We start from the raw sequence: 24,312 nt of genomic DNA, 5'->3' as shown, positions 1-24,312 counted from the left end.
CCCATTGTATTTTAGCTTTAGTATTTAATTTAAACTTTTGAAGTACTTTTATATATATGATCTCATTTTTTCATATATTTGCATATATGCATACAAAGAGGTAGCAAATGGAGAAGGAGAGAGAATCTATTGAATCTTAAACACTGGAGATAACCTTTCAAATAGAACAAGACGCCTCCCCTTTTGGAGCATATGTTCTAGCAGGAGAAGAGATAGGTCTGAAAATTAATAAAATATAAGAACTTACATTAGTTCTGAAGGAAGTATAGGAGACAGTCACATTAGATAATAACAGGTGCACTCAGATTAGGTGGTCAGGGAGGCTTCTCTGAAGCAGTGACTCAGCCCATCAAGCATTAATTGTTCTAGTAGCTTTTTTGGTATCTCAAGGAACTGTTGTATTTAACAACATGTAAAGTATGTTTTGTTTGTGGCATATTTTACACTTATGGTGTCACGAATTTGTGGTTAAGTAGCCAAATATTCAAAGCATGCTGTCGAAATATCTCTGTGTAAAATGGACTTATTTTTTAAATATATTTTTAAAAATAATAAAAAAACAACTAATATAAAAATGCTTCTCTTTTTAGGAATGGTGGAAAGCAGCAGACATAATTGGAGCGGTTTGGATAAGCAAAGTGATATTCAGAATTTAAATGAAGAGAGAATCTTAGCTTTACAGCTTTGTGGGTGGATAAAGAAAGGAACAGATGTAGATGTAGGGCCATTTTTGAATTCTCTTGTGCAAGAAGGGGAGTGGGAGAGAGCTGCTGCTGTGGCATTGTTCAACTTGGATATTCGACGAGCAATCCAAATCCTGAATGAAGGGGCATCTTCAGAGAAAGGTACTAGGTTATTATATTCTAAGATAATTGCAGTTTTTAGAATTCTTTAAAGAAAAGATACTGATAACTTTCAAATATTTAGTCAATATTTTTCTGTAAATTTTTTGAAAGACAAATTAGTACAGAACTGTATCTATGAAAGTAAATATTAGCCCATTCCTTTTGTTTATGCCTTGATTTATGTCTGTAAAGAAGAAAATGTGTCTTAAGGGCCATTTTTTAAAAAAGATTTTATTTATTTATTCATGAGAGAGGCAGAGACAGGCAGAGACAGGCAGAGGGAGAAGCAGGCTCCCCTCAAGGAGCCCGATTAGGACTCCATCATAGACCCCGGGATCATGCCCTGAGCTAAAGGCAGAAGTTCAACTGCTGAGCCACCCAGGCATCCCTTAATTGCCATTTTAATAATAATATAGTGAATATTCAAATGCATCCATTTTTAATGCATTTTCTTTTAAACATAGTTCACAGATTTTTGAAAATGTATTTTCTTGGAGATTAGGACTACTTCATTTTGCAAGCATTCTTAGGGCAAACATTTGAGAGTTTTTATTTCATCTTTTAGATGGTTATTGGCTGACTTTTAGGAAACTCTGAATGACACTATTAGACTAATGTAGATTATTATAAAACTTACACTTTGATCTGCAAAAATGCTTCTACTTGAGGCTGGTGATTTAAACATAGTTTCCCCCCAAAATAAATAAGTAAATAAACATAGTTTCCATTTAATTTTTTTTTAAAGGAAGAAAATACAAAATGTGATAAAGTTTTTACTCTGATATTTTGTAAGAGAATATTCAGGCAAATAAATCTCAATCCAGAAATTCAGTTTTTTTACTATCAGGGATATTTCACTTGAATAACTAAGATATATATAGCTATTGATGTTTAATACACCTAGCAAATTATTTCTGATAATAAGAATGCTTAATTCTTACTTGATATTGAAATCATTACAGTTCTGTTGTGCCATAGAGAAAAACATGAAATTAATTGTAATTATTTACTTGCAATAAGAAGTTGAAAATCTAATGTTTTGCCCAGATTGGCCTCTTTCCTTCACTTTTGCTCCAACATAAATCTTCCTTATTTGAGAGTACAATAGAAGATAAAATGATGAAAAAAAAGAGTTGATATTTAAAGCCATTTCTAACTATGATTTTGATATGAACTGGGAGCATGGTACTTCCCTGTCATGTATATGTGGAAAATTTGGTGTTAGATTTAAACACCCATATATCAGTAGGGGGAAAAGTATCTTTCCAGTGATTTTAATAAGTTTTTAAGGACTAAAGAAAAGATTTATATGTTCCTTCTACCTGGAAATAAATTGTTTTGAGCAGGATTCAGGAAGATATTTCTCTGTTGTGATGGTAGTGGTTGCTGTTAATCTTAAAAGACTTTAAATCCAATTTAATAGAGTAGGCAGAGGAAGCAAGCACAAAGCAACTTGAGGAAAGTGTTTATAGAAATGAAGAACAAGGCTATTTAATACCATAAAATGGGAAATGCTCTTTTATTTGGAAAAGAAAGAAAATGATTAGGACCCAGGAACAGAATAAGAACACTGCTATAATAAATGTACAAAATACTAAAGAGTAAAAGTTAAAGGTGAATTTAATTTTCTCTTGAAGGTGAACTTATATTAGAAGAAACCTAGGTGTAGTCCATGGGGTTGACTACCAGGTTAGCAGCTTATTAGTGACTATTTAAACTGCTAAGAACTAATGTTTAATAGACTATTGATAAATACTTTGTTGAAAATATGTCTAAATACAATGCTATGGTAATACTGGTAATTAATTTTGTCCTAGAAAAATAAAGTCTTATACTATGATAAGAATGGTGAAATACTGGTTTTCAGAACATACACTTAAGTATATGCATTATATATTTAGGAGTAGGAAAAGAAAGTGATTTTGAAAATTGTAGTACTGAGGTACAGTAATATTTACTATTGGTGCTTTGAAATATGTCCACATAAATGAACTTGATAAGACTGACAGTGATTCTGGTAGAATGGCATCACTTCTCCATTTCGGTCCTAAATAATAACATTGTATAGCAACTTGCCTGGAATGAGAACCTGAAAATTTAAAGATGTGCTCGTCCTGGACAGGGTTAGTAATATGGGCAAAAGTTTTATAAGAATGGAAATGTTGCTTGTGGTCCTTGCCAAATATTCCAGTCTGGATCAAAGCCCTTAATTCTAGTGGGCTTATTTTGCTGTAGGTAAACATGACCCTCTGATCTTTACTTTGTGATTTAAGAACTGGAAGAGGGGGATGAAGCTTTTGATCACTTTGATTAGCTGACTGTTTTTAATGTGCAGGTGATCTGAATCTCAATGTGGTAGCAATGGCTTTATCGGGTTATACGGATGAGAAAAACTCTCTTTGGAGAGAAATGTGCAGCACTCTACGACTACAATTAAATAACCCGTATCTGTGTGTCATGTTTGCATTTCTGACAAGTGAGACAGGATCTTATGATGGAGTATTGGTAAGCTAATTTCTGTTTGACAGGACTCCTTTAAGATAGTTTTATCTAGTCTTGCTAAAATTTTCAAATGTCTGTTGCCTAAAATACTATATTTTGATGTATTTTGTATAATTTAAAATAAAATATCTTAAATATTTTTGACAGCTCTTGAATGTCATCCTACAGTTAGCTGATAACAAACTTGATTTTTTAGATAGTTTTAACAATATAATTGACATAGAAAGTTAGGGTTTTATCCTTTATTAAGAGTAGAACTAGAATTATACAACTGTATAAGCATAAATTTTATATTGAAATGTAATTTTTTTAAAGTGCCTGTCTTTTTTTTAGTTAAGTAAGCAAACTTATTTGTGATCAGAATGACTATATATCTTGTCTGAGTTAGTATTTGCATTCTCAGACATTTACCAGTTTGGAAGATGGACGATCACACTACTTCTAGTGAAATACTTAATTTTTTCATTATTTAGTCTTTCATTGCTTTTTCCCTCCTGCTTTAACCACCTATAAGCACATCACCAAATAGGTTCTTTATCACAAAGTGGGGAAAGAAATAATGAAGTGAAGTGTGCTTGTAAGTTTTTTTTTGTTTTAAGCTTCACATTAATACAACTTTTTTTGCATTGTTGGACTTCTTTCTACCACTGACAAGAGCTTTCTAACATGAAATTTATTTCTGTGTTTGCCATTATAGCACTTCATATAAAGACACATTGTTTGAATAATTGATTTAAGTGTCTCAGTCCCTAAGAATTTATAAGAACCTGTATTTTATTGAGGTATCTTAATGAAAATTTCAATAAATTTTGTTAGCATCCATTTTGACAATTCCTTAATTTATATACTTTGTTACTCTTAGTAAATGAACTACTGAACTTTTCTAACCACTTCAGATTAGTATCTGAGAATATGTTGGGTTTTTTGTTTGTTTTTTACTATTACTTTTTTTTGTTAAACAGAAGACTTCAGGTGTTGCATTTTGAAGAAATAAAATACTTTCAGGAAGTAGTAAAGTATGGTGAAGACTAGAAAAAAGTGGATTGTTCAGATTTTAAATTGATAAATATTCTTTAAATATTATATTTATTTTAAGTTAAGTGACCTATTATAAATACTCTCATTTTCTTATATGTAAATTTGGGTTATTAGGTAGGTTATCTTACCTTGAGTAGGAAGTTCATATTTCCAAACTGCTTCAATAGTGTACCTAATTTTACTTCATCTGTAAATAATTATAATTAACATATCTTTTGTTAAAAATTGTTAAGTTGTAGTAATCTAATGAAAGTACTGAACTGGGAAATCAGAAGATGAAGGTCTGAGTCCTTGCTCCAACACAGTTACTTCATTCAGCTGGCCAATTAACTTCTTTGGGTTTTAGTTTTCTGAGCTATAAAATGGGACAGCTAATATTTATAACACTTTCCCCATCAAAATCGAACACTTGCACCCGAATCTAAAGAGTTAAATCCAGCTTGTACCAAACATGCTCCCTAATAAGGGCAGAACCGTATTTTATAATTGAGAAAACATGCTAGGATAGGTACCAGTTGAAGTGATCTTATGTTTAAGCAAGAAAACTACTTTTCATAGAATGACTTCAGTGGAAATAGGATCTTTTTCCCACCTTTAGACTGTTTTCTACTTACCACAAAATTAATTACCTTTTTACATTTATAGAAATTCAAAATAGTGTTTTACAATACTGGCAGGTATACAAAAATTTAAGTTATCACAAATACCCCTGAAATTTTGCCACAAATCACCTTTATAACAGTATTTTGCTCTGGCCACAAAGTGTGTCTTGTTGGTTTTCTTATAAGATTTTATTTATTTGAGAGAGAAAGAGCACATGTGGGGGAAGGAGTGGTGAGAGAGGGAGAAGCAGACTCCCCGCTGAGCAGGGAGCCAGATGCAGGACTCAGTTCCAGGACCATAGGATCATGACCTGAGCGGAGGGCAGATGCTTAACAGACTGAGCCACCCAGGCACCCCATGTCTTATTTATTTATAAGTGTATATTTTAAAACTTACCACTTTGTATTTAGATACATGTGCTGATAGTCTTTCCAAATTCTGTATTGGTATATTGATACTGGTATATTCACTGGTAATTCACAGATTTCCTAGACTTACTGATTAAGTTAGCATCCCAGAAAAGATTTTCTCAGTTTCTCCAAAATTAATTTCTATGTTGGAAGGATTACATGGCATCTTAAATCTAATAAACCATACATCATTGCTTATATTTTATGTTGCAGTTATATAAGACTGAAGTGGAATGTTTTACAACTGAATTGGTCAGTATTTAAGATGTAAATTTTTACTTTACAAGAACAATAATTTTAGAGCTGAGTTTCCAGAGGGATACATTAAGAAAGGCCTCTTAGGCTCTGCCAGTATATACACAATAACTTACTAATACATTTGAAAATAAAATTACTATTAGGTTAATAGTCTGCAAGAATTTAAAACTCCTAGCTCCCACAAGTAACTTCTTGCTCTTCTTTTCAGTATGAAAACAAAGTTGCTGTACGTGACAGAGTGGCATTTGCTTGTAAATTCCTCAGTGATAGTCAGGTAAAAATTGGTTTAATTCTATATTTGAAGTGATTAATATTTACTGTTACTGGATTAGGAAACTAATCTTCATGTACAAATATGTGTATGTAACATATAAATTCTTCTTTAAAAATAATTTATTAGATCAAGATACTGTAAACATGTGTATTGTAACCAAAATTGTTTAAGATTCCTGACTTAATATTTTAGTTTATTTTTGCTTTTGATCTAGAGATAAAGACATTAAATTCACCGCTTAGGGATGCTATAAAAAAATTCCTTCATTCCTTCCTAATACAATAAATAAGTATTGAATGCATATGCTGTGTATATAGTGACAGAGAAACGCCCATACACCATCAGTAATAAAAGGTGCTAAGCACTATAATAATGAGCAGGAAGTGCTGAGGGAACAGAGAGGAATATAGACTAGAATTTGGGGTGGGATGAAGTCAGAGACCTTACCAACAGATGATTATTTTTGATCATCTTCAAGTTCCCTTTCAACTCAGATTCTATGTTTCTATTACAATAAAACTTTGCAGAATACTGAGGGACAGTTCTCTTTAAATTTAAAATAATAAACCCTCTATAGTTCTTTTATAGAATAATTACTAAAATATAATGAATGCCTTTTTTAAAAAATATTTTAAATAACCAGGAATGCTACATTGTAATTTATGACAGATGCAGACTTCTTAAGAGATCACATCTAGATTTTTGCGAAGGCTTTGTTTTAAAATGTGTTCCATAAAAATAAAACTATTCCAAAAGTATAAGTTTTGAAGTACAGAGTATATAGTGAAACAAATTGCTTCAGAAAAATCACTTTGAATTTTCCAGTTAAATAGATATATTGAAAAGTTGACCAACGAAATGAAAGAGGCTGGAAATTTGGAAGGAATACTGCTTACAGGCCTTACTAAAGATGGAGTGGACTTAATGGAGAGTTATGTCGATAGAACTGGAGATGTCCAAACAGCAAGTTACTGCATGTTGCAGGTTAGTGCAGTGTGGTAGCAGCTTAAAGAAAAACAGTGCTTAACCACCTTCTTCCTTCATTGAGTGGGTATGCCTTTTGCTTGTTTAGGATCTTTATAAGGCATTTAACTTTAATTATTTTTACTCTAAATTTAGGTAATTAACATATAGTGCAATATTGGTTTCTATGGTAGAATTCAGTGAGTCATCACTTACATACAACACCCAGTGCCCATCACAAGCGCCCTCCTTAATCCCCATCACCCATCTAACCCATCCCCCACCCACAACCCTCAATCAACCCTCAGTTTGTGCTCTATTTTTAAGAGTCTCTTATGGCTTGTTTCTGTCTTTTTTTTTTTTCTTTTCCCACTTCCCGTGTTCATCCGTTTTCGTAAATTTCACATATAAGTGAGATCATGTGACATTTGTCTTTCTCTGACTGACTTATTTCACTTAGCGTAATATACTGTAGCTCCATCTGTGTCATTGTGAATGGCAAGAGTCCATTCCTTTGGATGGCTGAGTAATATTTCTGTGTGTGTATCTGTGTGTGTATGTGTGTACACACACCACGTCTTCATCAGTTGATGGAAATTTGGGCTCTCTCCATAGTTTGGCTATTGTGGACATTGCTGCTCTAGATGCTGGGGTGCATCTGTCCCTTCGAATCTGTATTTTTTTATTCTTTAGTTAAATACCTAGTGTAATTGCTGAATAATGGGGGATCATTCTATTTTTAACATTTTGAGGAACCTCCATACTGTTCTCCAAAGTGGCTGTATCAGTTTGCATCCCCACCAACAGTGCAAGAGGGTTCCCCTTTCTCTATATCCTTGCCAACACCTGTTGTTTCTTGTGTTGTTAATTTTAGCCATCCTGACAGGTATGAGATGGTATCTCATTGTGATTTTGATTTGTATTTCCATGATGATGAATGATGTGGAGCATCTTTTTATGTGTCTATAGCCATCTGGATGTCTTCTTCAGAAAAGTGTCTATTCATGTCTTCTGCCTATTTCTTAACTGAATTATTTATTCTTTTGGTGTTGAGTTTTGTAAGTTCTTTGTAGATTTTATTTTTTTTTAGGATTTTATTTATTTATTTTGAGAGAGAGAGAGAGAGAGGCAGAGACACAGGCAGAAGGAGAAGCAGGCTCCATGCAGGGAGCCCGACGTGGGACTCGATCCCAGGTCTCCAGGATCATGCCCTGGGCTGAAGGTGGCGCTAAACTGCTGAGCCATCTGATCTGCCCTCTTTGTAGGTTTTCGATACTAACCCTTTATCAGATATGTTGGCAGATACCTTCTCCCATTCTGTAGGCTGCCTGTAGTTTTGTTGATTGTTTCCTTCACTGTGCCAAACCTTTCTTTTTTTAAGATTTATTTATTATTCATAGAGACAGAAATCTCTATGAATCTCAGAGAAAGAGAGAGAGGCAGAGACACAGGCAGAGGGAGAAGCAGGCTCCATGCAGGGAGCCTGATGAGGGACTCGATCCCGGGACTCCAAGATCATACCCTGGGGCAAACGAAGGCAGGCACTAAACTGCTGAGCCACCCAGGGATCCCCTGGCTGAAGCTTTTTATCTTGATGAAGTCCTAATAGTTCATTTTTGCTTTTGTTTCCCTTACTTCTGGCAACATGTCTAGTAAGAAGTTACTACGGCCAAGGTCAAAGAGGTTTCTGCCTGTGTTTTCCTCTACCATTTTGATGGTTTCCTGTCTCACATTTGATCTTTCATCCATTTTGAATTTATTTTGATATATGGTATACGAAAGTGGTCAAGTTTTGTTCTTCTGCATGTTACTGTCCAGTTTTCCCAGCACTGTTTGTTGAAGAGACTTTTTTCCATTAGATGTTCTTTCCTGCTTTGTCGAAGATTAGTTGACCATATAGTTGTGGGTCCATTTCTGTGTTTTCTATTCTGAAGTTCTATTGATCTATGCATCTGTTTTTGTGCCAGTACCAACTATATTATCTTTTTTATTTTTAATTTTTTTTAAAGATTTTATTTATTTATTCATAGAGATGCAGAGAGAGAGGGGGGCAGAGACACAGGCAGAGGGAGAAGCAGGCTCCACGCAGAGAGCCTGATGTGGGACTCGATCCAGGGTCTCCAGGATCATGCCCTTGGCTGCAGATGGCGCTAAACCGCTGCACCACCAGGGCTGCCCCCAACTATATTATCTTGATGACTACAACTTTGTTATAATACCTTGAAATCTAGAATTATGATGCCCCCAGTTTTGTTTTTCAGAATTGCTTTGTCTGTTAGAGGTCTTTTGTGGTTCCACACAAATTTTAGGATTGTTCTAGCTCTGTGAAAAATGCTGGTGGTATTTTGATAGGGATTGCATTAAATGTGTAGATTGCTTGGGGTTAGAAGGCATTTAACTTTAAGCTAATCAGTTATTCTGTAGTAGACTTCTACCTTATCTTACTATCCCTCAGCCAGTTTTTCCTTCCATTTTGGGAAGTGTCCGTGTTGAATTTACATAAAGCTCAAATGGAGCAGAGAAACCTCTTTCTAGTTTCTCCAATTCACAAAACTACTTTCTATAAAAGAGTTGCCTTTCCCTGATCTGAACTATGGTCTCACTTGAAGTGCAGAAAGAAGTTATACCACAACTTCCTTCCTCTCATTTTACCTTTTTAATATTTGGGGTAGCCAGTTCATCAGTTTACTCTCAGTTTTTATTGTCTAACAGTTAAAAACAGATTTCTGGCAAAAGTTCTCTTCTTTACTTTTGATAGAAATATGGTGAACAGTTAGAGCATTTCCCTGAGATTTCATGTAGCCCTCCAGCTAATCTTATCTTCTCATGGTGTCCTCTTTCCTATCCCCATCTTTTCATACAGTTGATAGCATGCTGTATACTGGGTAAATGTAGTAAAATGCACCCTCGGATCCTACCTTCTTATGAACAAACAAACAAACACAGTATAAATTTACCAACTTATCAGGCCACTGCCTGTGGAAGAAAAGGTGTCTTTCTGTAGCATAGCACATCATTTTTTTTCTTACTGAAATGAGATTATATCTATTAAATCAACTGAGATTACATGTATTAAATCATCCCAAATCTCCCCTGTGTAAGGTTTCATTTTCCTTTGGGCTGCTTTTGATTTTCAGCAGTTTACCCTTGATGCTTAGTTGTATTTCTTTGTGCCCTGCTTGTGGTTCAGTGAGCTTCTTGGATCTGCAAGTCTGTGTTTTTCATTAGTTTTGCAAAGTTTAGGGGTGTTGTTTCTTTATATATATTTTTTTCTGCTTCAATCTCATTCTCTTCTCTTTTTCAGGCTTCTATTACCATACATTAAACCATTTGATAGTGTAGGTATCTTAAACCATTTGATACCTGTAGGTATCTGAGGTTTTGTTCATTTTCTTTCCATCCTTTTTTTCTCTGCTCCTCAAATAGGTTAAATGCTGTTGATTTGTTCATTGACTTTTGTGTCACCTGATACTAAGTTTTTCAGTGAATTCTTAATTTCAGTTACTGTACAATTTAGTTCTAGAATCTGTTTTTTATAGTTTACATTTTTCTTTTTCTTTTTTTTTTTTTTAGTTTACATTTTTCACTTAGATCCCTATCTGTACACTAATTAAAATACTTTTCCTTTAAGTCTTTGAACTTATATCTTATAGCTGCATTCAGGAAGTTGCCTGCTAACTTTGATATGGGCTATTTTAGACTTGGTTTCTATTGACTGCCTTTTTTCTTGACTTTGAACTACATCTACCCGTTTCTTTGTGTCTAGCAGTTTAATACTAGATGTTGTGTATTGTATATTATAGAGATCTGGGTTCTTATTACATCTTCTGGAGAATGTTGGTTAATGCTTTTGGAAATTCAGTTATTTACTGCTCACTTTGGTCTTAAGTTTTGTTACTATGGATCTTTGAGAAGCCCAAGTTACTTCCCAAGCCTTTCCAGTCTTAATCTTTGGATTGTTTCCTCTGCAGATTTTGTTGGAGCTTAATTTTAGGTTTATTTGGGGGCAGATCTAGAGAAGACTTAACAAATATGAATTGACCAAATTCTTTCTTAGTTTATCCTTACTACTGCCATGAAAGGAGAAAGAGTGGTATATGAAGATTTCTCTTTTTTTCTGTGAATTTTCTTTTTAAACTAGGGATTATACTCTACTTTAGCACTTAGTTCTGGCTAATTGACCATTATTAGGACCAGAAGAGATGTTTACTTTTTTAAGAAGTAAAATTTAAAGTTATCAGCTAAGAGTTTTTCACATATTCTTTTAGCTGATTTAACTCTGGTAACAGAAGTTAATACCTAATTAATAGGTGAAAGATAAGCTCATTCTGTCTTGATAAAATGTCTAAAGATAGATTGTCTAGTAGTTGTTACAGGTTTCTTCCCTTCTTCCATAAGTAAGATATATGCTAAGTTCTCTCTACATTTTACTTTTCTGTCTGGCCCCCCAAAACTGGGTTTCACATTGATGCTTATGGCATCATCAGAGGTTGAGACTTTCTCAACTTTCTTCATCATGTGAACTTAAGGGAGATATCATGTACAGGGCTAAAAGCATTCTATGAAAACCCAAAGCAAGCATAGGTAAAATGTGAAATGTCACAGCTGCCAGGGAAAATAAAGCTTTAGGAAGTCTTACTGGCAAGAAATTGAAGTTTTTATTGAGAAGAAATGTAAACTTGAGGTAAAGAAATTGTTGCTTTTCATTGTGGCCTAAGGGCAAAAGAATGAAGAACTTTTTTGATTTGGTTTTGGGATTTTGTTTTGTTTATTCTTTTTAATTTTTAAGGTGATAAATGTATGTTTTAATTGAGGGAAAGAGAATAGACAGGTTTAACTTTCAGATAAATAGGTATGCATAAATAGCAACTCTATTCACAGTATATTGGTAGATACAAAGGACAAGGCTCAGTATTTTCAATGTGATGAATCAATTTTGGTATGTATTTGAATTAGATAGTAAATAGATATTATGAATGCAGAAGTTTTAATTTAGGGGACAAAATATTCACATCAGTTTTTATTGTATTCAAGTAGGAAAGTGAATTGTTTATTTTTGGGTCCTTAAACTTAAATAAGAGATATGGAATTACACTTCCTGGCCAGGTATAATGATAATGTATATAGCACATATTTATGTCATTAGTAGAAGTCAATTTAAAGTAAATTCAAAAAAAACTTCTGTCAGTTATTTTATTTATATCCTCAATATGAACCAGCTTTTGGCGGAAAGGGAGCCTATTTCTTCTGTGTGACTCATACTCACATGTTACCTGGAATCCTCTGGCTTAGTCACAGAATTTTTAAACAACTGTATTAATTTGTGTTTTCTTTTTAGGGCTCTCCTTTAGATGTTCTTAAAGATGAAAGAGTTCAGTACTGGATTGAGAATTACAGAAATTTATTAGATGCCTGGAGGTTTTGGCACAAACGAGCTGAGTTTGATATTCACAGGAGTAAATTGGATCCCAGTTCTAAGCCTCTAGCACAGGTAAGTAAGTACATTATTTTGGAGAGAATCATATTGTAACATATACTTAATCCAGCCCAAAGGGAAGTGTTCACAGCATTATTACATTGGGTAAATTTAGAGTTCAATTTAATAAATTATCATTAGCTCATCTTTGCTTATATTGAGTTCCTCTTGATGTTTTTATACCACAGTGCATTTCATCCTTGACCACCCTGTTTTTTTTCAGTCCTGCCACTTCCTGACAGTCATCTCAGTGTCAGCTTTAGTCTGAGCTAGAGCAAACCATATCAGGCCTAGAGGGTCTTAGGCAACCTAAATAAATCCTAGGGCTCAGCTTTTCTAGTATATTCTAAGCCCTTTCGGAATCTAAACTATTATACTATCTTATAAATTCCATTTATGAATTAAATTTATCTGTACTACTTATGTGTAATAAAGCACCATTTGCTTTTTCTCTAATAGTATGTACATATATCTATATATCTAACTAAACATGGAAATTTTTTTCTTTTGGCATTAGTTCAAAAAACATGAGCTCATTTATCACATAAAGCACATGACATGAAATCACTATCTAAATTTGGACATTAAATACTGGGTATATCCTCATTGTGAGCACTGGATGGTGCTGTTTTCTTATTTTAGAAAGTTGAGAAATTAGTCATTATATTAAAACAACCTGAGTTTTTGTAAAATAGCACTGCATGATAATGTTTGTTGTTAATCTGTGTAAGTGTTTAAGAGCCTAGGAATTTAATGTAAAGGCAAAATAAACAGTTTCTGTTGCTATTATTCTAAAATCCTAGCTATTTAACATTATAGGGTCTTTAACTCCTTTTTATCTTTGGAAATGAATATTTTCTTTACAAGAAAATTTTGTTCAGGATATTGAATCATTGAACTTTAGATCAGAACTTATATTGGGTTGTTTTGTAATATTCCAATATGAATTCTAAAGTCTGTCATTTCTAAAATGTTATCTAACGTTTCTAAGTTTTTCTTCAGATGCCATGGTATTAGGAAGAATATAGGTAAAAAGAGGTAACAGAGAAGTACTCAGTGTCATTGCTAAGTGGAAATCCTAAATGAGAGCTACTCAAAATATCACAGATCACAAATTATTTTATAATAAAAAATAAAGTTTAAAAATTGTTTAAGAGTAACTTGTTAGGATTAAACTTTAAATTTATTTTCTTTATAAAGTTTGTATTATATTTATTCCTCCTTTCATTTGTTGTATAGGTGTTTGTGAGTTGCAATTTTTGTGGCAAGTCGATCTCCTACAGCTGTTCAACTGTGCCTCATCAAGGCAGAGGTTTTAGTCAGTATGGTGTCAGTGGTTCACCAACAAAATCTAAAGTCACAAGTTGCCCTGGCTGTCGAAAACCCCTTCCTCGATGTGCACTTTGCCTCATTAATATGGGAACACCTGTTTCTAGCTGTCCTGGTATGACATCATTCTATGATATATTTTTTGAGCTGAAATTGTTCCTACGTAACTGATTTACTGTTGTCAATAGAAGTCATACAGAGTTGAGTTTATATTATAACTAAGAGCAAGCCGCTCTGCTGGCTTAAAGGTTTTGTATTTCCTGGAATTTATTTTTATTTATTTATTTATTTATTTTAAGTTTTTTTTGGGGGGAAGAGAGTTTTCAGTAATTTTTATTTTTATTTTTTTAATTTTTATTTATTTATGATAGTCACACATAGAGAGAGAGAGAGAGGCAGAGACATAGGCAGAGGGAGAAGCAGGCTCCATGCACTGGGAGCCCGACGTGGGATTCGATCCCGGGTCTCCAGGATTGCGCCATGGGCCAAAGGCAGGCGCCAAACCGCTGCGCCACCCAGGGATCCCCATGGAATTTATAAAAATCAATACATTAAAAGTAAAATATTCATATCACAAGTAACCTCACAAATGCTGGCCAATTTAAAGTTTGTGAAAAGAGCTTAAATATTAAGTAACCCTATAATTATACTATTTTCTTACCATTTTTTCTAAGAGGGGTTCCCTCACAATTTATGTTTAAAAGTCACTGTGCCCTCATCTATTAACAAATACCTTATATGCATAAAGAGCTTTCGATAGTCTCAAAGAACTTTCACATTCTCTCTTTTTGAGTCTTCAGAATCTACCTGTGAAATACTTAAGAGAAAATGTTAGTTTAGAAATCAGGTCCCTTTACCTCCAAGTTTTGGTGCTGCTTCTGCTATATACCAATTACCTAGTGGATCTATGTATTTTTTTAATGGTTAGAAATGTTAGGATTATTGTTTACTACTTACAGTAAACATATAGGAAAAAATTTTGAAAATGGTAGATAATTGAATATAAAATATTCAGTGGCTGGAAATATTTGAGCTATTTATGTAACTTAAATCATACTATGGCAAAATTTTTAATTAAAAATGTTTGAGTATTAATTTAGCATACTGGTATTATCAAGAACTGGATCTGATGTCAGAATGCCTGTTTTATTAGTTCTACCTGTGTGACATTCAATCTGTAACACTGAGAGTTACATATATATGAGTTATATCTTTCATATAAGGTGTTGGACAGAGAATCTTTCTAGTTATGAAATTTTGTGATTCTATTCAGCAATTGGTTCATGTAAATAGTTTGTTTTATTTCATACATTAACATCTTTGAAAGAGGTTTGCCAGTATCATTGGATGAGTATTTTTCAAGTTAGATGCCTTTTTTTAAATAAAGGCAATATGTAATGTTTTCAAATTTATAATAATAGTTTTGATTTAAATTTTAATCAAGAATTTTCATTTTATATTGCATAATGATTACTTTTATGGTCCTGATACTAGTAAAAAAAAAATAATTAGGAATAAAAATCCACTACAGTGAAAGAACAAGGCAAAATATTGCATAAAAAAGTTATATATGAACTGGGATACATAAAAATAGTTAAATTCAATACATCTTTCAGACTATAAGCCCCAGGAAGCCATAATGGTCTGAGTGCTATTCCATTTTGCTAGATAATTAGCTTTTCAATCTTTTTTATTTTTGAAATGGGTCTGAAGAAAAAACAAAACATTTCAGCCTCTCTGTTATGGAGACTGTTAATTTAATGAATATTCAGCACTCAGGTTCATAAAATCTTAACATTTTCCCATATTTGCCTCAGAAATGTTTTTTGAAATTTGCTTCAGTAATAATTTTTTGTACATATTTGAACACTTGGCTTAGGTAAGACTGATACCCTGAGATGAATCAAAGACCCTTGTGGAGTTTTTAGTGTATAATGAGCACAGGTAAGAAATGATATATTAAAGAAAATAGTCCAGAATCCCTTATCTGTCATTCCAAAATCTCTAGAAAGTTCTGAAAATCTAAAGTTTTTGTTTTTTTAAATCAAATTTACAATAATTTCATATGACCAAAACAACAACAACAAAAACCTGTTCAGAATTGATTTGCATACAGAGTGCTGCCCCAGACTTTCCTGGAATTGTTATATATTGTTTGCTCATTATTTTTTTTAAATCCCAAATATTCTATGTTCTGAAACACGTTTAGCTCTTTGAAGTGAATAAGGAATGTTGTATAAAGAAAGTGTTAGGATTTTTGAAAGCAGGAATCATTACTTCTGTTTGAAGGGTATCTGGAAAACTTCAGAAAGAAGATGGCTGTTCAAACTGATCCTTTAAAAAAGTTTGGGAGATTTAAATATGTGAAGATTTTAGAGAAGCCTTTCCAGGTGTAGACAAGAGTGAAAAGCATGAACTAGGATAAAGAGATTGGTGAATAAAGTACAGAGAGTATATGGGAACTAGCAGTTGCATCTGCATGGTGAGGGCCTTAGGAAGTATACTGATAGAAAATAGTGTAAGAAAATGAGGGAAACCTGAATACAATCTTTAAAGGATTACTGAGCCAAAGTACAGTTACCCTTGAACAACATGGAAGTTAGTGGCACCAACCTCTGAATAGTCAAAAATCTAGGTATAACTTTTGACTGCCCAAAATTTAGCTACTACTAGCTTACTGTTGACCGGAAGCCTTACTGTTAACATAAACAGTCAATTAACACATATTGAATGCTTTGTGTATATTATATACTGTATTCTTACGGTAAAGTAAGTTAGAGAAAAAATGTTAAGAAAATCGTAAGGAAGAGAAAATATATTTACAGTACCATACTGCAAGAAATCCAGATGCAAGCACATCCATACAGTTCAAACTCAGGTTTTTCAAGGGTTAGCTATAATAAGCATATTCTTTTTTAGTGTATAAAATCATAAGGTTCTGAGTTCCAAAATAAGACAGGAGCTGATAGAAATAAAGTACTAGCTCAAGGCTGTAAAAGATTGAGGTGTACAAACCCCCTGATGCTTTGCCTGCAATTAGAGTTGTCATTCATCCATCACGTTTCATAATCCAAATGGCCAGAATTTCCATAAGCTTATTTAACTGATGGTTGCATATTTTTATACTCAGTTGTGCTTTAAAGATTGGAACTCTATTGAAACTTGGTAACACTTATGGTTATAAATGTTTGTAATTATTTATGAATATTTATAGCTATGTTTGGTTATAAACATTTAGTATTGTTTAGTATTTAGTATTATTGTTGAATAACAAGTATCTATTTAGCACCTATTGTCCTAAGTGCTAGGAATGTTACAGTAAACAAAACAGACAAAAATCCCTGCCCCTAGAGAGCTTAATGTATAGATGTAATACCTTTCTTAAAGTTAGATTATATATTCATTTCCTTCCTACTCTTCTTTTATTATTAATTATTATTAGACTGTGTGAAACCCTAGTATCCCTCAACTATTCTATAGCACTTTGTAATTCACTATGAATCTTCCAAAAGTTAAAATTATTTTTTAAAAAAGTTAAAACTATTTGATCTTTTTTGGCACACGGTATTACATAAGTTTCAGATATACAGCTTAGTCATTTGACAAGTTGGTATATTGTTCACCACAAGCGTAGCTACCATCTGTCCTGTTATATCGCTATTACAATATCAGTGACTGTATTCCTTATGTCTGCCTTTTATTTGTGGCTTACTCATTCCAAAATTGGAGACCTGTATCTCCCTTTCCCCTTCACACATTTTGCTTAACTCCCCATACCTCCCCTCTGGCAACCATCAGTTTGTTCTCTGTATTTATGGGTCTGATTCAGCTTTTTGTTTATTATTTATTTATTTATATTTTAGATTCCATTTACGAGTGGAATTGTATGATGTTTATTTTTCTCAGTCTGACTTATTTCACTTAGTAGCATGATAACTCTCTAGGTCCATCCATGTTGTCTCAAATGGCACAATCTCATCTGTTTTATGGCTTTGTAATATACTTGTATGTGTATACCAAATTTTCCTTTTCCATTTGTCTATTGATGGACACTTAGGTTGCTTCCATGCCTTGGCTATTGTAAATAATGCTGCAATAAACAGGGGTGCATATATCTTTTTGAGTTAGTGTTTTCATTTTCTCTGAGTAAATACCCAATATTGGGATCACTGAATCACATAGTAATTCTATTTTTAATTTCCTGAGGAACCTCCGTATTGTTTTCCACAGTGGTTACTCTGTTTGCATTCCCACCAGCACTTCACAAGAGTTCCCTTTTCTCCACATCCTCATCAACACTTGTTATTTCTTGTCTTTTTGATTCTAGTCATTCTGACAGGGGATATCTCATTATGGTTTTGACTTGCATTTCCCTGATGATTAGTGATGTTGCATCTATTCATGTGTCTGTGAGCCATCTGTGTGTCTTCTTTGTAAAAATGTCTATTCAGATCCTCTGCTTGTTTTGTAATAGGATTGTGTGTTTTCTGGTGTTCAGTTATATAACTTCTTTACGTATTTTGGTTATAAACCAACCCCCATCAGGTATATCATTTGCTAAAGCTATTTGATCTTTAAAAAGCCTTTTCATGTGGCAGTAGGGTAGACCTTAGTATTTTCAGCTTCATCAGAGAAACATAAGGAGTAAACTGTTCCGGATCCAGTCTGTTTTCCATGTGTTAGAAGTTATAAACACAAAATAAAAATCACTTAATGAACTATATGCAATACAGAATAATTTAAAAAGTCTGTATTTTCTTTCTTTTTGTTTTCTTCCTATCCCGTTTCATTATTAATCATTTTTATGAAGCTTTTAGGGAGAATTTCAGTGTATTTACATCTTAGCCACCTATACATCCTTTTTACTTACTATCGTTAGCAAAAACAGATAGGTATTTTAAGAAACTATTTGTAAGACTAATAACCCTGTGGTCATTAACTTGTGAGCAGCAGTAGTCTAGATAAAATTTTTAATGTAGCATCATGTTAATAGGTATACAACTGTGTAATTAAACTTAATATTTTTACTTATTTTTGTATTCTTGTCTCTAATTTTATTCAGTCTCAAAATATTTTAATTTGATCTGTTTTAGAACAAAAGAAAACATAGTAGGATGGCCAAAATTAATAGAATGAGCGTTTTTTTACTGTCACACACTTTGTTCCACTTTACTATTGATTGACACTTTGGTTGTCAATCAAACTCTTACTATTTTTTGCTATTTGACTTTTATTTTATGAACAGACTTTTACTATTATGAACAATGCTGTTATGAACATTTCTGCATAGGTCTCCTGTTAGCATGTACAAAAGCCTCTAGTGTATGTACTTAGAAGTTAGTACTAAATAATACTAGTTACTAATTTTTCCTTTGGATTTTTATGTCTGTTCAAGGAAAGAGATTGACCTATAATCTGCCTTTCTCAATCTGCTTTTGTGAGCAAAGTTATACTAGCCTTAGAAGTGCATTGAGGCATTTTCCCTCTTTTACTAATTCTTTGAAAGAGTTTATGTAGATAAAAATTACCTGTTCCTTTAGGACTTAGTAGAACTCACCTATATACTGGTCTTAGTATTTTCTCTGTGGGAAGATTTTAAACTGATTGTTTTTCTAAGGTTGTTAATTCAAATTGCTTCTTAGTGGGTTTTGATCATTTAAATTTTTCCATTTTTTATTGACTATTAAAAGTATAAGGACACTCCTCGTATCCAGTAGTTTTTCAATCTAAACTAGATCATAGCACTAAAATTGCTATTTTGATATGATGTGTAATTTGTATTTTGACATAGTTTTAGAAATATTTTTTAAGAAGCTTTGAATAAAATATTTTGACAGAGTTAATGAAGATAATTTTCTTTAACCCATAGGAGGATCCAAATCAGATGAAAAAGTAGACTTGAGCAAGGATAAAAAATTAGCTCAATTTAACAACTGGTTCACATGGTGTCACAATTGCAGGCATGGTGGACATGCTGGTCATATGCTTAGTTGGTTCAGGTAATCAGTACATTTCTTTTTATAATAGGCTTGAGTTAGAGGAGATAAGGCAGATGGCCTTTTAAATAGTTGAGGTATATATAGTGAAGGATAAATTTCTTCTTTGCTAAAAAAAAAATTCTTTTTTGCTGTCACTTGAGTTAGCAGAAGTGGTGTCAACACTTCTGTCATTAGATATCCTATGTAATCTTAAACTATAAAATTAATACTTATATATAGGAAACAGTTTAAATACTATATATGAGTTAAATGTTTGAATAGCATTATTTGGAGAGGAGATATATTTATAGTTTTTTTTTACAACTAACCTAATATTCTATCATAGTATATAATTGAAATTAGAAATTAAATGATGGAGTATACATATCAAACAACTATATCAATTATTGTCTAAATAAACTTGTTATATAGTAAGTAAGCACTTCATGCAATAGAGACTCAAGCCATATTTAACTTCTACTTTAAATAGTGCCAGTGGCTCTTTTGCTATAACTTTTATACTCCGTGTGTCTCATTGGCTTTAATTAAAACTCTGAGCACATCTTTGTCACTTTCATAACTATAAATCAGGTATCGTGTTATATATTTAAAAGGTAAAGCTATTCATTTTTCAGTAACTTTCTCCTTGATGGTGTGTGGGCATGAATGCTCATCAGTCATTTTTTATTTAGTTCTTTTCATGTTTTTTGTCTTTGGGTTTTAATTCCTGTATTTTTTCAAATACCATTGTGAAAATTGCATTCTGCATATAGATAGGTATATAGATAAATGTTTGTATGTATATGATTAATTTAGATTTTTAACTTTTACTTGACCTATTTTTTTTAGGGACCATGCAGAGTGTCCCGTTTCTGCATGCACATGTAAATGTATGCAGTTGGATACAACAGGAAATCTGGTACCTGCAGAGACTGTCCAGCCATAAAATGTTATCATCTAAAGAGAAACCTTCAAGTGTGGAGCTTTCTAATAGATGTCCTTCATAGCTCAAAAACGTACCTCAGAACAAGTCACTCATGACTTTCCTGTAATGGGAAAATAAATCATTCTATCAAATCAGCAATTTGATGTTTGAGTGATTTTGATGTGCTTCATAGAGACAAATGCTGCTGAAGTGAACATTGGTGTGTGGGCATGAATTCTGTTCAGTAGGTTGAAAAAGTTCATTTTGGAAGAGTTTTTTAGGGTTTGTTGAAATTATGAACACTATGCAAGCAGTTTCTGGGCTAACCCAGAGCAGACCTTGAACCTGTATCTTCTAAGCTGAAATTGGCTATCATTTCAGTAAAATCTGTATATTTTTTAAAATAGAATAAAATGACCAATTTTTTACCTTTAGAATTGGAGAACCCCTACCCCACAGTGGAGAATAAATTTCATCAAGGAATGGTTGGTATATATTTCTTAAGGAGTCTTTTCCTTCATACACTTTCATTTCAAGATAATAAATCTTTTGGTACAGGTCATTATTGTCTTCCTAAGAAAAACCAAAATTGAGAATGTATCTTACAACTTTTTCTCTTCTGAAGAGAAAAATATATACCATTTCAGGGGAACGTTTTATAAAATCACCAATTCTTCAGCCTTTCGTTTTCCAGTGTCTTTGTCTCCAAAAATTTCCTCCCTATTAATTCATCATTTTATGTTCATCATCTCAGAGCATTTTTCTGGGTGACTAATCAGCTTAATCTGCTTCAGTGTTTTCTATTGTCAGACTCCCTCCTGGCTTCAAATACTCTTGTTTTTTCTAAGGTAACCTGGGAGATGTTGGGGAGAACAGGGTCACTTTGGAGATAGTTATGCTTTAAATGTCAGTTTCTAAAAGTAAGTATTTTGGGGCCAATTCAGGAATTTTATTTAAAATTTTTATTTTCAAAAAAAATAAAATAAAATTTTTATTTTCTCTTTTCACAGCTAACCAGTTGGAAGAGAAATACAAAGGATTTGTAGCTTGCTTCTCTGTTGTCTGACATATATACAGAGTACTCAACTGAATTTTGTAGTTGAAGTTGTATTCATAAAGTTAAAAGTAAGCATAAAAATTTTTGAATAGATTTTGGAGAAAGAAATACCTTAAGCTAAAGAATTTTAGAGCTTTCATGTTAGTAGTTTTACTTGGCGGAATTAACATTGATTACATTAGTTTGAGGTGACTTAAATACCGAACAAAAGTAGATTCAATTTACTTTGATCTTCTACAGAAGGCCCTTTTCAGGTAAAACCATTGTATATCTATTTTATATCTACTCACCTAGATGGCAGTCTTCTTTTAAATTGAAAGAGTTAGGAATTGGTGTATTTTTTGTTTTTACAAAGATTGCTATAAAAGAGACTTTTTCCAGTTTTCTTTTAAGTAAATCTTCCTGACTTCATTTTACTAAAATATAACCTTTATCTTTACCTTTAAAACTGCTTCATGTAAAGTGTTCCTTTCCAATTTTCTGTGTCCTAAATATGCAAAGTCAGCTTTAAGTAATGTCAAACTATCATAATACATTTTCATTTCTTCTTAGCTGAAGTTTGATAAAATTATTGAATCTATATTTATAATAGGGTTATATCTAAGATATTTATAATTTTCAGAAATACAATATAATAAAAACAAAGTCTAGAATATAAATAATCTGCTTGTTTGTAATCAAATAGGGTGACATTTCTAAGATTGTTAATGCCTGTGTGTTTTCTCTGAAGCCCAAATACTCATGTCTGTTATATTCGTTTTGCATTTCAGCATATGTGGACTATGAAAGTAGATTCAAATTATTTTTCCGTTTTGATTACTGGTCACTGATATTTGGGATTATAAATTCAAGATATTTTACCTAAACATGTTTAATATAAATGTTTAATAAAAGTGTTTTTATTACTTTTTTAAAAATTGAATAAATTTGGGTTGAAGTCAGCATGTTTGATCTAGAAATTATCTTTGACTCTTCTACAAATAACCCAATAAAATAATATTAGTACTTATTTTGATGGCAAATTTGATACCCGATCTTAGAAGTAACATTTTTTAAGGCTCTTTTACAGTTTAATATGCTTTCCAGAATAGTTTATTCTTTAAAATGGTATATTTTAAAAGTAGCTTCCATTGTCAGTGGTATTAGAGTTAGAAGGGATATAATTCTGAATGTAATTATATGGCCAAATTTAAATTCAGGTACTCATTTGACTACAAATATTAGAAGTATGGGCTTTAAAATTTAAATTGTAATCCTAACCCCAGTGTAGTGGCCAAGTGACCTGACCTTTATGGGCCTCAATTTCCTCAATGTTAAACAGTTCAGAATACCTCCTAGGATGGTTAGAAGTGTTAAGTGATGAAATGAGAAGTACTATATACCTGTCACATAGTAAGTAAGGTAGTAGTTAATAGTTATTGTTACTTTAATCTTACTGATTAGTTATCTCAGTGCATTTTAATTGAATATGGTATAATTTTTTTTTTTTAATTTTTTTTTTAATTTTTATTTATTTATGATAGTCACAGATAGAGAGAGAGAGAGAGGCAGAGACACAGGCAGAGGGAGAAGCAGGCTCCATGCACCGGGAGCCTGACGTGGGATTCGATCCCGGGTCTCCAGGATCGTGCCCTGGGCCAAAGGCAGGCGCTAAACCACTGCGCCACCCAGGGATCCCGAATATGGTATAATTTAAATGAAGGATTTACATTTTTCTAAGGAGTGAAAATTTCCTAAGGGCTCATTTTCTGAAATCTGGGTAAGTTATAGCATTTTTTTTTTTTTGAGATAGAACTTAACTACTTTTGTTTATCCTATATTTAGAATAATACTTTTTGCTTTTTGAGGAAAAACAATAATACTTTTTGCTTTTTTGAGGAAAAACAATCAATTAGGAGTTTGATGTGATACAGGAGTGAACCCAAGGATTAAAATTAAATTTTCAGCACATCTGGACAGCTGACTGGTAACTCTTGAAAACTTGAGGTTTTCATATCCATATTCAATTCTTTTTTTTTTTCCATATTCAAATCTTAAATCCAGGTTGTTACTTTTCTAGGAGAACATATTTATCTCTGTGTAATCCTTCCTTTTCTGCTATTTCGTTACACTTAACGTTCATTTCAGTTAAAATGTTGAAGTAGTAGTAGTAACAGGAAGTATCCTGTGAGATTTTTTTTCTCCCTTGGGATAGCTATAATTAAAACAAGTTGGGCACAAATTAGTTGTATTTGTCAAACATTTGCTCAGAGGCATCAGAGAGGTGGGAGAGACATGTTATCTAATGGTGAGACCGGTTCAGCGTCCTCACTTTGTGCTTGTGATCCACTGGTCGTGGCAGAGATGGGGCTACCTGGACAGCTGATCTTGAAGTCCACCACTCTTAACTCCTTGCATTACATTATATGCCTGTTTTCTCTCTTGCCTAAAAGTTTTGAAATTTTTTTTGGCTGAGTATAAAAAGCAACACTTTATGAAAATGTTACTTTGTATAAAATATTAATTTTTCCTGAGTCTAGGGAGAGAAGGAAAGCTTCCCAAATGTTTTTAAAAGCTTATGAATCCAGGTATCAAATCACATGGATTGCCCAAAGAACTGCCTTCACTTAGGAATATACGTGATAAATTCCTAAGTAAAATGAATAATTAGCCCA

General features: G+C 32.8%; 1 protein-coding gene across 9 annotated transcripts in view; it reads left to right on the top strand.

Annotated features, from left to right (window-relative positions):
• The window catches only part of MIOS (meiosis regulator for oocyte development), a 35,156-nt gene extending 14,396 nt beyond the window's left edge, over nt 1–20,760 (top strand). For 6 of the 9 annotated variants that reach the window (XM_077856794.1, XM_077856796.1, XM_077856798.1 and 3 more), the window contains 8 exons: nt 591–845; nt 3,181–3,350; nt 5,865–5,930; nt 6,756–6,914; nt 12,232–12,384; nt 13,609–13,813; nt 19,568–19,697; nt 20,526–20,760. In XM_077856794.1, coding sequence (XP_077712920.1) covers nt 591–845; nt 3,181–3,350; nt 5,865–5,930; nt 6,756–6,914; nt 12,232–12,384; nt 13,609–13,813; nt 19,568–19,697; nt 20,526–20,622 — 1,235 coding nt within the window. In that variant the 3' untranslated portion in view covers nt 20,623–20,760. The remainder of the gene's footprint in view (nt 1–590; nt 846–3,180; nt 3,351–5,864; nt 5,931–6,755; nt 6,915–12,231; nt 12,385–13,608; nt 13,814–19,567; nt 19,698–20,525) is intronic. The other 3 variants (XM_077856801.1, XM_077856800.1, XM_077856799.1) reach the window with 3 other exon arrangements.
• Nucleotides 20,761–24,312: the final 3,552 nt, after the last annotated feature.

The sequence above is a fragment of the Canis aureus genome, chromosome 18 (genome assembly GCF_053574225.1).
Source record: "Canis aureus isolate CA01 chromosome 18, VMU_Caureus_v.1.0, whole genome shotgun sequence".
Classification (NCBI taxonomy): domain Eukaryota; kingdom Metazoa; phylum Chordata; class Mammalia; order Carnivora; family Canidae; genus Canis; species Canis aureus.
Note: the sequence above shows the minus strand (reverse complement) of the source record. Positions and strands in the feature narration are given on the sequence as shown.